At 39.3% G+C, this 18,262-nt stretch overlaps 1 protein-coding gene and 1 pseudogene across 1 annotated transcript in view; both read right to left on the bottom strand.

Moving 5' to 3' along the window:
- Positions 1-1,037: 1,037 nt before the first annotated feature.
- Positions 1,038-10,191, bottom strand: LOC119811427 (annotated as a pseudogene).
- Positions 8,811-18,262, bottom strand: part of Med13 (mediator complex subunit 13) — a 93,468-nt gene continuing 84,016 nt past the window's right edge. Inside the window, exons 28-30 of the mRNA XM_038325940.1 lie at positions 17,472-17,645; positions 14,452-14,552; positions 8,811-12,801 (exon numbers count right to left, since the gene is read on the bottom strand). Of these exons, the coding sequence (XP_038181868.1) occupies positions 12,669-12,801; positions 14,452-14,552; positions 17,472-17,645 (408 nt within the window). The 3' untranslated portion in view covers positions 8,811-12,668. The remainder of the gene's footprint in view (positions 12,802-14,451; positions 14,553-17,471; positions 17,646-18,262) is intronic.

Raw genomic sequence — 18,262 nt, 5'->3', positions numbered from 1 at the left:
ATTCTGTACAAATTGAGAACACCATATTCAGTTACAAATGTGTTATCAGGTAAGGCTGAGCATGCTCTACATACTGGTCACTGTGGACATGGCTGTCCTGGCTGCTGAAGACCGCAACCACACACACGGAAACCCCACAGGCCAGCCATCCCTAGTGAGGGAGGACTTTAGCCCCTGGCTACAGCCTCGCACACTCAGGAGGAGACAACACGTGGTCTGCACGGCACAGAACAGCTAGTGGCAGGAGGCGCCTCACTCCATTTGAAGCCACATCCTCCTGCTCAAGTCAGCAACATGGTCTCTTAAGCGGGAGGAGGAGGACAGTGAAGTTCAAAGCCCCCTAAGTACAAGTGAATAAGTACAAGGATGAACCAGACAGTTCTGGTGTTAGAGGCGTGTGCCACAAGCCACCCAGCCCTGAAACCAAAACTCAAGGGAGGAGAGTGGGGAGGGGAAAAAAAAATACAAAACCAACCCACACACTTTTTTCCCCCAGATAGGGTTTCTCTGTGGCTTTGGAGACTGTCCTGGAACTCACAGAGATCCACCTGCGTCTGCCTCCCGAGTACTGGGATTAAAGGCGTGTGCCACCACTGCCCGGCCTTTTTTTTTTTTAAATATATTTATTTTTTTGAACCCACACGCTCTAAGGCGAGCACAGCCACTTCTGCAGCGCTTGGGAGATGATTAGATACAGCAGCTGGAGCAGCTTCCCACGAAGTTTAGTGGCTTGAAACCATGAGCCTCTTCAGTAGCATACACAGAATCACCAGGCTCTGCCAATTCCAGGCACAACCCCAGCCCACCCTACATGGTCTTCAGGCACCAAGGCTGCAGGTGCTACAACTAAATCTCCTATTCTGAACTGCAGCCTAGTCTCCATTGTGTAAGTTAAAAGTAAGAAGGGAAGGGGATGAGGAATCATGCATTTGGAAATGGTTAGATGTCACAGAACTGTCAACAAAATTCTGCTTTGGCAGGGACTGAGGACCCTGGCTGTGACCTGGGGTCCTGACATCCGTCCACAAGATGGCCCCTCAGGGTCGCTGCTTGCACTCTGCTGGCTGGCTGGGTTTTTTCTTGGGGTTAATATCGGCATCATCCTCTTTTTCTCCCTCCTCATCTCTCCTTCCAATTCCTCCTCTTCTCCCTCCTCGCCTTCTTCAAAATAGTCATCACCCTCTATGGCTTCCCCAGTGAAGTAGAGGGCAGCCTGCGGCATGATTCACTCACGGTAAAAAGCTCCCAATTTCAAAGTCAGAGGCTAAGGTGAACTCAGAATCTTCATCCAGAGATTCTCCATCTCCAGAGGCTTTCAGGGGACTGAAGAAGTTGAAGACAGACTCTTTGGGCACTTGCTTGGTGATGGTTCACACGGTGCCCCAGCCCCTGTGCTTCTGCTTTTTCTTGTTGGTTTTGACTGTTGACATTTTTCCCTTCTTCCAGTCAATTGTACACCCATCACAGGCCACAGTTTCAGGACCTTCAAAAGAAAACGGCTCAGCCTTGTCTATTTCTGATTTCATCTTGTGTGTTTTCATAAAGACAAGATTAGTGGAGTAGTCGTTGGGTTCAAAGTGAAACTCTAGCACAAGACATAGGCTGTCCAGGGTCTGAAAACTTGACTTTAATATCTTGCAGGTGTTTTAAGATTGGTTCATCATCTTCCTGCACCAGCTCACTAAGCATATCTACGTTTCTGAAGATGGGGAACCAGAACTCAGGGATGCCTTTGGGGGTCAGCTCTTCTGCCATTTCTACTTCTTTGTCAGGCATAACTACTTTATTCTTTGTATCTCCAGCCAACTTGTCTTCTTCCTCGTTCTCACTGTGCCACACTGACTCTGCATCCATGGGCTCCACGTCACCAATGATGAATTCTCTTGTCAAAGAGAGGTTGGTACAAGACTGCATTCTTCCTCTCCAGGACATGAACTTCCTCATAGAACTTGGCTTCTATGTGCACACCTCACCTGGAGCTGCTTCAGAGCATTAACTCTTTTTGATGGCTTTGGGTAAAGTTTCTATGTAGCTAGCAGTGTGAGAGTTGTCGAGACGTTCCTGCAAAACTGCCAGCACTTGTGGGTTCTGCATCACCTGGTCTGTGAGCTTTTCTGTACCACTGGCATTTCTAGCACTTAAATAGAATCTGCGGGGCTTCCATCTGAAACTGTTTTCTGCCATCTGAATGTCTTTGTCCCTTCGCGCCTCCTGCGGCACTGGTGCCCATGTAAAACCACAGCTGGATTTCTTAAGCCAGGAATATGGAACCCTGCACTCTCTCTCACTCCTTATCTGCTTGGTAAAAGTCCTTCAAATCAGAGACATAATGCTTGCCAATCAAACTAATTGGATGATCATACAGAATTTGGCCACCCGACTGAAAAATTATTTAGCCACTAACTTGAGGTTTTTGAGACAGGTTTTCTCTGTAGCTTTGGAGCCTGTCCTGGAACTGACTCTGTAGACCAAGCTGGCCTTGAACTCACAGAGATCCACCTGCCTCTGCCTCTGCCTCCTGAGTGCTAGGAACTTTGGAGTTTTAATCCTGTTTCCACACATTTTAACTCCTTAACTAAACTTATGACTGCTTTTACAAATATCTTGTAGCTCAAATGTTTAGTTAGGCAGATTATCTTCACCAATAGTAAATAACCCTTCAAAGTAGTACTAAGTTTAGTTGCCTCTAAATCGCACTTATTTTTTAGGGGGTGGGGTGTGATTTGAAGACAGGATCTCTCTGTGTAGCTTTGGAACCCGTCCTGAAGCTCACTCTGTAGACCAGGCTGGCCTCAATCTCACAGAGCTCTGCCTGCCTCTGCCTCTGCCTCCGCCCCAAATGCTGGGATTAAAGGTGTGCGCCACCACTGCCCAGCTAAATTACACTTTTGTTTATCACAGGACAATCTCAAATGTTCAATGACACCATTTTTCAGCAACGAATGTAACACAAAGCTCGTTGTCATCAATTCTGTAGCAACATTTATTTCCAATGTTAACACCCCTGAGCTGGGCTGCATTATAACCAGCAGTGACAATTACTTAATAATGTTTTAACTCGGTGGTACACAACGGTGCCATAATTATTGATGGCTTGGATTAGGTGAAACACTGCTAGTTCTTACATTGTGTTAAATCAAGAGAAGTCTTTCCCAGAGCAAGTGAGCATTCTTCTGAGTGGGTCATTCTCCCTACCCCAGGAGGAATAAACAACAAAAACTTCCACATTTATTTCAGGTAGAGCAGGTGCTTCTATGCATAAGAGAGCTTCAAGAAATTAAAGGTTAAACTAGTAAGAAGGGTCAGTACTCTTGGGAAATAAAGTTCCAGAAAGACAAGGATCTTAAGAGGACATTTTTCTCAATGGGCAGTAGTAATCTCAGCACTCAGGAAGCAAAGACTGGAGGAGAGAGCTCAAGGCCAGCTGGGGCTCGGAAACAAGAACGTCTCAAAACCAATGAAAATCCCTGCCTTCTGTGTGCGTTCATTCGTATAAGCTGTCCGTTTATCAATGTCCAACAGTTCACTTGCTACTCATTTCTGGGCCCTACTTTGTAAAATCTTTAAAAACTGTTTAGATTGATTTATGTGTATGTGATTTATGTGATTTGCTTAAAATCCTAAAAACAAGGAAAGTACCCATTTCAACCCTTTTGTTCCTTTGCATTTTTCCACAGATTTCCTTGACCATGTCTGCAAACCACTCAAGAAGTGATTCAAGTAAATCAGCTGTCTCAGGGTTGATTTCCATTGTGTGTTTACACTTTATAAGCTAGAATCCTTCATGCCAACCTTTGTTGCTGGAGTGGGCAGAGGAATAAAGGAGGAAAGTTGTCCATGTTTATCAGGAACTATCTAAACCTAACACCTTTAACATCTATTTCTTACAACCTTTGAACATTCAAAGTAAGAATTCTAAGTAACTGTTATAACTTCATTCATTTATAGGCAAAATTCACATTTTCACTAAGTATTATCATAAAAGGTTCGAAGTATTCAAGAATAGGTAAATGCCCTTCAACAATGTTAAGTGTGCTAGATTCCAACCATAATAATAGTTAAACAAAGTAAACCCAATTTCTTACCCTCATGGAGGTTTTGGCGGAGACAAATACTCATGTAAGTACAAACCAGGAAGCAGTATAAAGGCTGCACTCGGGTTGTTATAATTAAGACTGTGTTTCAAGGGAACTTGATCTGAGGTTATGTGGAAATAGGAGGGAACACTGAGGATTCTCTTTGTGAGGCCACAAAAGCAAAATGGCCTTGGTATTGGTATTCTTCCTTAAAGCAAGGCGCCAATAAAGGGTTTTTGGTCACCAAAACCACTCCAAGAGCAGAAGGACCAAGTTAAGAGTATATTGCAAGCCAGGTGGTGGTGGTGCTCAACTTGAATTTCAGAACTCAGGAGGCAGATGCAGGCAGATCTCTCGGAGTTTGAAGTCGGCCTGATCTATTGAGTTCCAAAACAGCCAAGGACAGCTAAGGCTACATAGAGAAACCTTGCCTTTAAAACCCAAAAGCATACATTTCAGGCTAGTTGTGGTAGTGCATGCTTGTAATTCTACTTACTAGGCCAAGGAAAGGGTATGGTGTTCTCAAGGTCAGTGTGGGTTACGAGAGATTGAGACTATGCCTCAAAATAAGTGTATTTTAGGGGCCAACCCAGATAAAGTAGTTTTACTTAGTTCTTGACATAGCATTGGAAAGGGCTGATTGAGACTAAAGTCAGTCCAACATATATAAACATTTGATAATCAATTTGATAGGCCAACGATTACCACCATTATCATTACTATTATTTGTGATTTAGTTTTCCACACAAGGTCTTGCCATTTAGCTCAATCAGGCCTCAAACCATAGTCAGGCCTCAAACCAATGCCCTGCTTAGTTTCCTAAGTATTCACAATCTCCTGCTATCTTTCCTTTCTTCCCCTTCTTTTCTTTTCTGAGACACTCTTGCTACATGGCCCATCCTCTTGCCGTCACTTTCCAAATGCTGAGATTACAGACCTGCATCACCATGTTCTTGTAACCAACCAGTAATTGGCTACAAGAGATTTTTATGGTCTATACGACCAGACAGATGGCACTCATTCAGTGACAAAAAACACAATGAGAACCAGATGGATTTTTGTGGAAAATTCATGCTATACTTTCTCAGAACAAAAAGAATGAAAGAGCCAAAGCCTATACTATATTTAGGCATTACTGAGCACAAGTCTACAAACAATACATGCTTTGAGAGCTTTTTAAATTAACTTTTTCTTGCCTTCCTGTTTAGTAGGTAGGAGCAAAATAAGAAAATCTTGAGTTTTTACCTATATAAAAGGCCATTCTTTAATGTAATACAATTGGGCCAGTCTTGCAAAGAGAACCAAAAAACACTAACCTCCTGGGCTGAAGAGAGTACTCAAGTCAGGAAAGTGCTTGCCATATAAGCACTAAGACCTGAGATGGACCCTAGAGCTCATGTTTAAAAGCTGGGTGTAGCTGGGAGGTGGTTGCACACGCCTTTAATCCGAGCACTAGGGAGGAGAGGCAGGCAGATTTCTTGAGTTTGAGGCCAGCCTGGTCTGCAGAGCAAGTTCCAGAACAGCCAAGGCCAGAGAAACTCTGGTTAACAGGATAAAAACAAAACCAAACAAAAAGCCAGGTGTGGTCGGGCAGTGGTGGCGCACGCCTTTAATCCCAGCACTCAGGAGGCAGAGGCAGGCAGATTTCTTGAGTTTGAGGCCAGCCTGGTCTGCAGATCAAGTTCCAGAACAGCCAAGACCAGAGAAACTCTGGGTAACAGGATAAAAACAAAACCAAACAAAAAGCCAGGTGTGATGCTGACCAGTTTACCAGCACTGAGAGGCAGAGACAGAAGAATCACAGGCTTAGGTGTGACACTGAACACTTTATCAAAACTGCAGTGCTGTGAGCACCAGGTCACAGGAGAATTTGCCTCCAACAAAACTGTGGACAGACAGGACCTTAGAAACAAGCAAGAGAGTACTATGGACTCCACACACATGTATTAACTTGAACACACCCGTAACAACAACTAATCCATTTCCTTTTTTCTCATACCAAATTTGTTTAATACCTATAGGCAAGAGGTCTTTAATCTTTGGTCCAGGATTGGCAGCATCCTACATTATACACAGGAACATACTGAACACTATAAGAGTAATAGAATAGTGCCCCAGTAATGCACACAGTTGAGATAGTCTTAAAACAATAATGTTGACAATGATGACAATAATAACTTTCGGGGCTGAAGAGATGGCTCATCTATAATAAAATTTGGTGCCTCCTGGTGTGCAGGCATACATGCAGGCAGAATATTGTATACATAATAAATAAATCCTTAAAAAATAAAAAAAAGCTTTCACAAAATTTTCTTACGTAGTTAAAAACAAGGCAGGTGGTGGCAGCACACGCCTTTAATCCCAGCACTTGGGAAGCAGAGGCAATCGGATCTCTGTGAGTTCGAGGAGAGACCAGCCTGGTCTACAGAATAAATTCTAGGGCAGCCAAGGCTACACAAAGAAACCTTGTCTTGAAAAAAACAAACCAAACCTTTTGGAATCTTTTTGTTTGTTTTTCCTGGCAGAGTTTCTCTTATAGAGCTGGCTGTCCTGAAACTCACTCTGTAGACCAGGCTGCCTCTGCCTCCTGAGTGCTGGGATTCAAAGTATGTGCCACCATTGCCCTTGGTAAGCCTGGTTTGTTAACCTATATTTGTAGTCCCAGTATTTTGGAGGGAGGCAGGAAGGTCAAAAGTTCAGGATGACCCTTAAATACATAACAAAAGTTCAAGATGACCCTTGGGCTACGTGAGACCCAAAATAAAAATCTGAAACAAAGACAAATAAAATACTGAATGGAAAAAGCTGCCAGAATCTCAGAACATTTACTCTAGCAGTGAATGAATGCATTAATACTCCAAATAGAAAATGTATTTCAGTTTACCTCACCAATCAAACAAATACATTTGTGACTATTTGGTCTATGTGTGCTACTACATGTTACAGTGTGCTACTGATACCAAGGGACTAGACACGTCCACAAGTAAATTATCTGCTCTTTGAAAATGCTCACCATCCCCCCCCCCACACTTCTGTCCTCATTCCTTCAAAGAAACTAACATGGAGAACTCTGACAGGAAATTTTTCAAAAGAAAATTTTCAGGAAAGGAACCAAATACCATTCTTCAATTTCACTCTTGGCTTATAACAGAATCATGAATCACACAGGTCCAATATAGAACTCTTTGTAGGGGTGATCAACAGAGGTATCACTAAACAACTAGGATTACTTGTTAAGTATCAACACCTTATGCATACAGCAAATGAAAGTAAAAAAGCAAACTGCCCAATAGTTATGCTGAGGCACTGTTTGCATTGCTGTAGATTAAGCCCTGGGTCTTGCATACATTAGGCAATGTACCAATGAGGTATTATTTACAGTCCCCAAACACTGGTTTTGAACCACAATAGAAAAGAACAGAAAAGATGTGTGCAGCTGTCGAAACAATGACTACCCTTCACTTAGAAGAATGCTTAATTTTCAAAAGGCCAGGCAGTGGTGGTGCACGCCTTTAATCCCAGCACTGAGGAGGCAGAGGCAGCTCAAGGTGAGTTTGAGGCCAGTCTGGTCTACAGAGTGACTTCCAGGTCAGTCAGGAATATCACACAGAAAAACCTTGTCTCGAAAAAAAACAAACAAACAAAAAGACTGAAAAATGTTTCAGAGGAAAAGTATAAGACAGAATATTTGAGCTGGGCGGTGGTGGCGCACGCCTTTAATCCCAGCACTCGGGAGGCAGAGGCAGGCGGATCTCTGTGAGTTCGAGACCAGCCTGGTCTACAAGAGCTAGTTCCAGGACAGGCTCTAAAGCTGCAGAGAAACCCTGTCTCGAAAAACAAAAAAACAAAACAGAATATTTGAGGTACAAAGTTTCAATGCCATATGCCTTCATTTATAGAAGTTTTTGAAATTGTTGGCAGAAACCTTTCAAGTGACCACAATAATTGAGGTATATCTTTAGCTTAACTCTGAACAAAGCATTTTATACAACTGCTTACAGGACTCAGGCACAGATGTTTTTGATACATTATTCATATATTAATGTTTTTCCTCATGTTTCAGGCATGTTAATATGATCACTGTTAGGCGCACACACACACTCTGTGATCATTCTGACACACACTAATGTGATCACTCTTAGGCACACACACACTAATCACTCTTAGGCCACACACACACAGGATAACGTATTACAATTTCAAGATAACTCTTCTGTTAAATAGTTAACACCAAATTAATCAGCAAAAAAGGAGCTGCTTTGTGTACATGCACACATTTATCATAAACACTGGACATTTGAAGAATTAACATTCTCTTAAAAAAAAATATTACTCCTGAGCCGGGCAGTGGTGGTGCACGCCTTTCCCAGCACTAGGGAGGCAGAGGCAGGCGGATCTCTGTGAGTTCGAGGCCAGCCTGGTCTACAAGAACTAGTTCCAGGACAGGCTCCAAAGCTAAAGAGAAAACCTTTCTCAAAAAACAGAAACAACAACAACAAGAAAAAAAATTACTTCTTTAATCCCAGCATTTGGAAAGCACAGGCAAGGAATCTCTGTGAGTTCAAAACCAACCTGGTTTAAACAGCATTACCCTGCCTTGAACCCACCCTCCAAAAACAGCCTACTTAATGTTTAAGTGAGCTCCTACTCTTGATAAAAGTGATTCAAAAATAATCTTCTAATGATGGAAAAATTTTAAGATGAAAATATTTTCAACACAATGAGACACCACAATGAAGGCTTCATGAATAATTTATTCCATTTGAAGTTTTGTTTTTTTGTTTTTTTTTTTTAAAAAGTATAAACTTTTTCATTTCCTCAATCACAATTTGTACAACTCAGTGTTATGGCATTCGGCAGCAATAGTGTTTGTTCCTTATTCTTTTTAAAATTTTTTTGTCACGTTAAAAAGAAAAGCAATTGGACCATATTAAATGTCACTGCTAAACAACAACTTAAAAACGCCCCTTCATAAAGTGACCACGCTATTCTGAGGGTTGATGCTGACATGTCCAGTAACGATGTCACAATCTGTAGTTTAAACTCAGTAACTTTAGGTCCACAAATCCAGTTTACTTTAAAAACTAAAGCTATTTTAAAACTTCAAGAATATCTCAACCTGAGGAGTATTTTAGGTCCCAAATCCAGTTTTTAAATTTATACTCCACAAAAGAGAGAGAGAGAGAGAGATAGAGATAGAGAGAGAGATAGATTATGAGTGAATACATATATAAAAATTTAAACCACAGTTCTGGGCCCATTAATACACTAAGAAATACCAAAAGGTAAGATTTTCCCGCTGATTTGGTGACAATGGGATAAAATTAAAATGTTTGTTAAACACATTTTTTTCTTAATTTTAATTAAACTAAAATATTAAGAGGAAACCCAGACCAAATGTCAGTCAAGCAACACTGAATGTCTCAACAGACTAATATGCAATGCCACAGTGGGTAGGAGCAGATTCTATGATGCAAAAGCATTTAAAGACTTTCTTTTAACCTATTCAATCTGAACATTTGAAATAATGCGACATAATATTTTGATATTACAGTAATAACATAGTGCTTGATTAAAGATCTGCAAATCTTTGTAGTAACACATTAAGTTAAAAAAAATTACCTCAGAAGGTAAATATGAAGACGAAAGAGAATATTTGAATACAGTAATCTGTGCCATACTGACAATTGAGAACGAATACAGCTGAGGATAGTTGGCTAAGTAGTAAGAGCTTAATTTTAGTGGTTTAAGAAAAGTTTAGAAATATTTAAAAATTACAAGCTATTTTAAAATTTAAGGATTACATATAAGTACACTTGGTGGCCTTCTGGCCAAACAATAAGGTGTACAGAAATGTATTCATACAGTGTTAATTCACAGTCCTGATAACTGAATGGCTTGCATAAGAAAGGTATGGCTAGATGTTTCAGACTGGCTGGAAGCAGACATTATATAACTAATCTTTTAAAATGCTAACATACGGAACTTCACCTGCTTCATAATGAATAACTGCACACAAAACAGGCATTAGCATTGAAATGAGGAAATCAAGGTTTGGGAACTCACTGGGAGAAAGTGTAACAATTTTGCTTACCTACTCAAAACGATTACCCATGCTTGTCTGTGACAGTACATTAGTAAGTTAAATCTATCATCTTGCACAAAAGGCTTCATTTCTTCTTCTAATGGCTATTTAGTAACTTCCTATTTGAGCAAGAACTGATGTGTGAAGGGGAGGAAAAAAACTTATGAATAAATTCTGTATATCTGGGATTAGATCCTGATTGCCAGGTAGGAAGAATTGTGTGCGGGATTCCTGCTTATGGCTACATGAAAGAAACTGCTAGGGAATACTCTTGTTAAGTCTGTTTTCAAACTGAGGTGTGGTTATTATAGGTTAGTAATTTTAAATTGGGATTATAGTCTTCTATTTTCTTGAATCATTATTGAGCTAAGAAAATAACAAAGATAGTTTGTAAATAGAAATTCCAAATAAGCATCTTTTATCTCAAACCAAGTTCTTCCCACCAAGAAAATACAGAACAAAATATGTCAACACAATTTGTGGTGGTGTTAGCAGAATTTAAAAAGACATGATCTTTAAATTTAATATCAAAATATGCTCAACATTTGGATCGCTCTATTAAGGTTGAAGGAATAATTTGAAAACTTGTTACTAATTGTGTTTCTTTATAGAAAAACAAGAGTTGCTAATGTTTTCATTTACCCAATTTAAAGAAAATATACCGTAAGAAAATGTTTTTATACTAAATAATATTAAATGCATACTATTTACAAAACAGGTTTCAGTTTAAAAAAACATACTGAATTATTGAGTTTTGTAAATACAACTGATTTTGTCCTTGTTGAAAATTAATGAATATACAAGTAGGAATTTTGAAAGACTGCTTCCAAGAACGATAGGTAGACTTGGCGACTGTGAATTCAAGTCAGTGATGCAGGCAGGAGACTAACTGGGCTCTTGTGAGCAGCACTGTAGAAGGATTATTTCAGGGGTAAAGCCTGCATAAAAGCAGTTATCTTGGCATGTGCAAACAAGAAGGGGGAACGTTGTATTGAAGGAAGGGGTGAATTAAAGTCCCTAAAATTCAAGTCCCTTCTTTAGGGAGGTGAGAACCTCCTTGGCATATGCCCTACCATAATTTGAGCTGTGTCATAGAAAAGTACAGACTCTGGTGTTTGGGACTCCCATCTCCAAACCAAGAAAATTCAATAAATAAAAAAGTCAAAGGGAAACAGTTTAGAAAATGGTTCTTTCACTAGTGGAACAGAGTCTGAATACCAGAATTCACTGAGGATCTATTTACACCACAGTTTGATTGCACACACACACTCACACTTTCACACCCATACATATGCATACTCTCACACACATTCCCAATCTTTAATTTAAAAAAAAAAAAAGTAAAACAATCAAGAGTGACTGCCCTTAAAATAATTTGTAAAATGCCTAGAGCTGGGCTAAATTTCAACCTTATAACAGATCCTGCAGATAAATTTCATAATTAGTAATATCCCCATGCCTAAATGTGCCACTGTGAAAACTGAAAAAAATTTAAGCATGTAACATTAAACACCAAAATTAGTTTAAGCATTCAGTAGCAAATTTTTTTCTTTTTTGTAAAACTAAGTTTCTTTCACTGGAAATGGCCTGAAATATTAGTCATAGCCCTAAACCATAGTACAAAATATAACTGAAGACTTCTCATTTTATCCTAAGTTAATCCACCTAACAATATCACGTATGTGTATTGCCATCATGTTATTCTGCAAATGTGTGATATATAAAATGCTGTAAGACCGGTACCTTTTCAATTTATAAACACAGTGAACTTCATTACTGTACATGTACTCTGCAACTACAGCTTAGCTGTAAATCTTCCACACACAATGGTATGGACATTATCCCTCTATCCCTGTTAAACTGTACATTGAGACAATACAAATTTATTGTCCGACCCACCCCCTTACAAAAAAATAATACTCTAAAAGCAACCCTACTGCAACTTTTTAATTAAGACGATTACATATATTTTAGACCAATTGCTTTAAAGCAAGAAGGCAGTATAAACCTTCTAGGAAAATTTTTATAAAAGAGGTTAAGAAATATAAGACAATTTATACATTTAAAAACTTACAATAAATAAGAGATGCAGGCATTTTTGAATACTAGATACTATATCCAATACAAGAACATCTTGATGTTCTAAAGCCATATGTTGAAATTCATTGTTCCTCATGTTTCCTCTCCATGCTTTTAATATTCTTTAACATGAATGGGTACTATGGCTCATTACTTTTCACAAATACTGTGACTGGAAAAGAAAAGGTTAATTTTTGCTACGAAAATGTTATAATACGTTTTGAATAATCAGTCATCACCCTAAAGAGCTCAGTATAGTCAATGAAAAATAGGGTTATAGCCCCGCCCCCAAAGTCAAAACAATATTTGTTGAAGTAATAAGAATTAGACCCCATCACAAATGACTTCCACTGAGAACTGTAACTTAATCCTGCAGCAAAATATCCTTTCTTCCTGTTCTTTCCTTGCGCAATTCCATCAAACGAAGATCACAGCATATTCATGATAAAGTTATATAACTGATTCAGCACCACAAAATGAATTGGGAGACACGAGCGTCTGTCCTGGATTGCAGGGTCACAGGTTAGCCATGAGAGTGCATTGTACTGTTCCAAAACAAACCTGAAAAGCAAATAAGCAGTAAATCCATCTATTTCAACAAACACGTTGGCAAAACTCTTATGATTCAAAGTGCTGGTGGTTGCGCACATATGACAAGATATTGCTATGCATGCCACTCCGGCTTCTAACTCATCATGAGGCCAAGGCTAGCTTTAAAACTCATGGTCCTCCTGCCTCTGCCAAGTAAGTACTATGACTACATCAGTACCACAACCACAGAAACTTTCTTTGCTAAGAATTTCACACTGTGACCCAGGCTAGCCTTCTGCTCTGGCTTCCTGAGGGCATCACACCTGGCTAAAGACACTGTATTTGTTGTTTTCTTCCATTTCTTTTGCGGTTTTTTGCTTGTTTGTTTTTTAAGCTGGGCTAGTCTCAAACTTGTAGTAATTCTCTTTTCTAATCCTCCCAAATCCTGATATAGGTATGAATCACCAAATACAGATAAAGATATCTTTTAAAGAGGAATAGTAAAGTTCGATTTAGCAGCACATGCCTTTAATCCTGGCACCCAAGACACAAGGCTGATGAATCTCTGTCCAAGGCCAGCCTATTCTCTATGAGCTCCAGGCCAATCAGAAACGGCTTAAAAAAAAGGGGGGGGGGGGGGGGCGCGGGACTGAGTGCAGTGCAGTGGGAGAAGCAGGTAGAGTTCTGTAAATTCAAGAACAGCCTGGTTCCTGGAAGCCCAGAAACAACACAGTGAAACCCTGTCTCCAAAAAAAAAAGCCTTTAATCCCAGCACTCAGGAGGCAGAGACAGAGGCAGAGGCAGGTGGATCTCTGTGAGTTTAAGGCCAGCCTGGTCTACAGAGAGTTCTAGGACAGGCTCCAAAGCTACATAGAGAAACCCTTGTCTCAAAAAATAAAACAAACAAAAAAACAATAAAAATAATAAGGAATGACATAATTAACTTTATCACATAGTAAGTTTGAAACTAGCCTAAGATACATAAAACCCTTTTTCAAAAATTAAGGGGAGAAATGTATTCATGTTAGAAAATGACCTTATTCTGGGAGCTGGAGATATAGCTCAGTAGTTCAAAGGACTGGCTGTTCTTCCAGAGGACCGGGGTTCAATTCCCAACACCCACAAGGCAGTTCACAACCGTCTGTAACTCCAGTTCCAGGGGACCAACACCCATGGCAAAATGCAAATTAACAAACAAACAAAGCACAGCACTCATTCCCAGTAATGTAATAAGGTTTGGGACTACCAGCCCCAACATAAGAGTAATGCAGCCGGGATAAGTGTTTCCAGAGGACCATCATTCAATTCCTAGTGACCACATGGCTGCTAACAGGTCTGTAACTCCAGTTCCTGGGAATCTGGTGCCCTCTCCTGGCCTCTATTGGCACTGCATGTATAAGATGCACAGACATGCAAGCAGGCAAACTACCCAAAATAAAAAGAATAAAATAGTTTTTAAGAAGTAATAATGCAATGAGGTTTTAGCTCAGAGGTAGATCATGAGTGGAGAGAAAAAAAACTTAAGTCCCAAACACAAAACCATCTAAAAGAAAATTCATTCAGAGATTCAAAACTAAAAAGCTGCCAACTTTTACCCAACAGAATAAAGATATTTAATAATAAACATTCTTATTTTACCCAAACTAAAACAGAGAGCAGGCAATGTTCCAAGAGCTGTACCTGAGGACATCTGAAGTCTGATTTGAGTCAAGTGGGTGGGAGTGTTTACTGTGAAGCAGTTCGTCAGATTGCACTGAAGGCACGTGGAGGTGCAAAGAGGCCTAAAAAGGTAAGGTAATCAGTCAGCCGTGTGGGAAATCAGTTATTTAGTTTCAATGTGCTCTACCCACTGTATTGTCCTTGATGAAACTGATTTTATGACAATGTTAGCATTAAGAGCTTCTATGAAAATTCAGGGCTTTGATAGAAACTTTAAGGTGCGAAACTTATATTGGGTCTCTCTACAATTTTTGCTTTAACTTCTTTTAGTACCATATAGCAATCCTTAAAGACAGATAAGGAAGGAAGGAAGGAAGGAAGGAAGGAAGGAAGGAAGGAAGGAAGGAAGGAAGGAAGGAAGGAAGGAAGGAAGGAAGGAATGAGCTTTCCAGTTATCTTTTAATTTCACAGACTTTAGACTATGCAGCTATACTTGGACACTGAGCACTAAAAAGAAGCCAAGGGAGTAACCCTGCACAATATTTTCCTTAGGAAGTTGTGATTTTAACAAAGCTTCCACTGGATGAACACTTTACAATCAAAACAATGTATACATGCTTGCTTGCCCAATGCATTTCTTAGCAGAGGCTTCTAACAATTGCACACACATTTAGGTACAGCAGTGAGTAGTGGGCAGAAGGAATGTGCTACTATTCTTCACATTCATGTAGTGAAATCAGTCATCTAGTGTGTACGTCGTATGCAGTATTAACACCATGACAAAGTTGTGGTGTTCACCGCAATCCTTCACAAGCTTTCTTCATGCTATAAAGATACTTCTTTATATTGATCTGTTTTCTCCATCACAACAGCATACATGTATAAAAGCTCATATACAGTATATTCAGGAATGTAATCGAAATAAGTATGTTTGAACTGTCTATAAATTCTTGATTTATAAATTATTAGTAAGTCTCACTCGGCAGATCACTACAGAGTAATGGATGCTGACAATTCTTGTAATAAAACTACTTAAGCATCGACAGAACCCACTGACTTCTCAAGTACAGAGAAATATATCAAGTGGTTTTACTGATTACAGTACAGAATTAAAATGTGATATATGAAAAGCATAATGAAATTATGTTTAAGTTATGCCTTACCTGTGATTCAGAACCAGAAGTCCTAATCTTGTTACACTGTATCTGAGGGTGAATGCTCACTTTACACTATCCTCTCTGCAAATAAATATTGAGTAGAAAAGAATCTGGATAGTCCCTTGGACTTTTCATAAAAAGTGTTTACTAAACAAAAGTGTGCCCTGAATCTCTTAGGTCATAAACTACAAATAGGTATTATACTAAATTTGGAAATAAGCAGGGTCATTTACTGCTATTTTGATAACTTTTAATGTGTACAAAGGCTCTGTGACTACATGTGGGAGGAGACAGCAAGTGCAGCACTTCCCAAAGGACCAAGGAGGCTCCAAACACTACTACACTGCAGAAAACCCCCGGAAGATGTTCATGTAATGAGACAGGATAGAGCAATAAACATCTGGAAGAGGAATAAAAGTCACAGAATAAACCAACATTTTATTAATAGTCAATTAAAGGCAAGGATAGGTCAGAATACTTGCCTGGCATTCACTGTCTGGGCAGGGGAAGGGGAGCTACAGATTCAATTATTGTAATCTTTATGAATGCGCTACATAAATCCATTGTTTAATCTCAAATGCTTTGACACAATGGTATATGGGCCTAGGGTAACAAGATTTGACTGGCATAAACAACCCAAAAAATTTCTATGCTCAGGAACTACTAAAATATTTTCTCAAGACCTGAAATGTGAAGAGCCCACAGTGATTTTACACTGTGTGAGGCAGATCTTCATATACTCTTTTTGAGCAGTAATAGCAATGGTAACAATCAGCCACAGAGAGCTTTCATATCTCATTTTCCTTCACCATCTTATAACACATAAGATGGACACTGGGAAAGTAAGTATCAATAGGTCTAAGAGTATCACTTCTTAAAAACTCCTCACCAGTTTTTCATTCCCCCCCCCCCCGAGACAGGGTTTCTCTGTGGCTTTGGAGCCTGTCCTGGAACTAGCTCTGTAGACCAGGCTGGTCTCGAACTTACAGAGATCTGCCTGCCTCTGCCTCCCGAGTGCTGGGATTAAAGGCGTGCGCCACCAACATCCGGCCCAGTTTTTCATTTACATTTTGTACCACTGGCTCACCTGGAACGTATAAACCAGGCTGACCTCCAATTCCTAGGGAGTCTTCTTGCCTCCGCCTCCCAAGTCGTAAGATTAAAAGTCACAATGCTCACTAGTTGTATGCTTGTTTCTGGGATAGGGAACTCACTATGTAGCCTTGGCTGGTATGGAACTCCCTGTGTATACCAGCCTTGTGCTTAAGGACATCCTCCTGCCTCTGGCTACTGGATGCTGAGATTAAAGGCATGTGTTATCACACCCATTCTACTCAATAGTAATTTATACAAGGAAAACTTTTTAGAATAGGTAAATTAATGTATAACAAAAATTGCTAAATTTTTTAATTCTCAAAATAATGAAATGTAATAGAAATGCAGTATTATCCTAGTCAAATAACATAATTATCATTAAAAGATCCAGGTTTTACTCTAGACGTCTACTATAAATGTATGACTTAGACAAGTGAGTTTCCTGAATTAAAGTGTGTTCAGCTGGAGAATAAGACTAGGAAAAGACACTGTAATGCTTCTCAGCTCTGAACTTCTTTCTACATTGCAACTGAAAATATAACTTCAAACCAAGAGTTCCAGAAGTCTGACTTAAGAATAATGTTTAAACTTAATATAAATTTTTATAATTACTTGTTTCATATTAGATAATTCTTTTTTATGAGATCATCTAAAGAAATACATACAACAATGTATTTAAGAACTTGGAATTCAGATGAGCTATAAAACTTTAAAATGTCACTTCAATAGTTCTCAGGACTAAAACTATCAATAAGGATTAGTTAGGAATTGCCACAGAAATAGTAATACCTTAAGAAAAAGGGGACATTGATATTGTGCTTGAGGACATGCTGACCAGAACCAGTCAGGTAGTGGACCCGCTTTGGCAGTTGATACAAAGTATCCAAGGGCCAATGGTTGCTGAAGAATATTAGTTACTTCATCATGCGATTCTGTTGAAAGTAGCCGATCAGTACCCTGACCCTTAGAAAGACAAGCGTATTAGTTCATTCAGTATATCCAGATAACGAACATAAATACAAAACGACTTAGAACATTAATATAATTATTGCAACAAACCACATAAAACACTAAAACTTAAATGGTGATAGGCCAATAATGTCCAGTGTTGAGAGGTTGAAGCAGGAGGATCAAAGTTCAAGTTCAAGACTTGGACTACAAAGTAAGTTTAAGGCTAACCCGAACAACTCATCTAGATCATCTCAAAATTTGAGGACTGAGGATGTGAGTCCATAGCAGCTCACGTGTGAAGTCAAATTTAGGCCCAATAGTTAAATTAGTAATACCATAAAAACAGTACATTATGAAACAGCAAAACAAAGTGAGTATGTCTAAGGTCAAAGTGAGTACAAAACACAAATCACTCACTGTAACTGCTATTTCCTAATAGTTCAACTAATTCCTCAACCCCAATGCAAAAGACAAATTCGACTTGCTTTGCTCCCATAGCATCATCTATAAAATGTCATTAATTTCATTCAATAGTGTTTTGGAAGGCATTATGGCAATATAGACTACTGTTCATTCCGTTTGAATTGGTCAACAAATTTCTCAGCATTATTTTAAGAAAACAGACAAAA

The sequence above is a fragment of the Arvicola amphibius genome, chromosome 4 (assembly GCF_903992535.2).
Source record: "Arvicola amphibius chromosome 4, mArvAmp1.2, whole genome shotgun sequence".
Taxonomy (NCBI): domain Eukaryota; kingdom Metazoa; phylum Chordata; class Mammalia; order Rodentia; family Cricetidae; genus Arvicola; species Arvicola amphibius.
The sequence above is the reverse complement of the archived record's forward strand: the minus strand, read 5'-3'. Positions and strand labels throughout refer to the sequence as shown.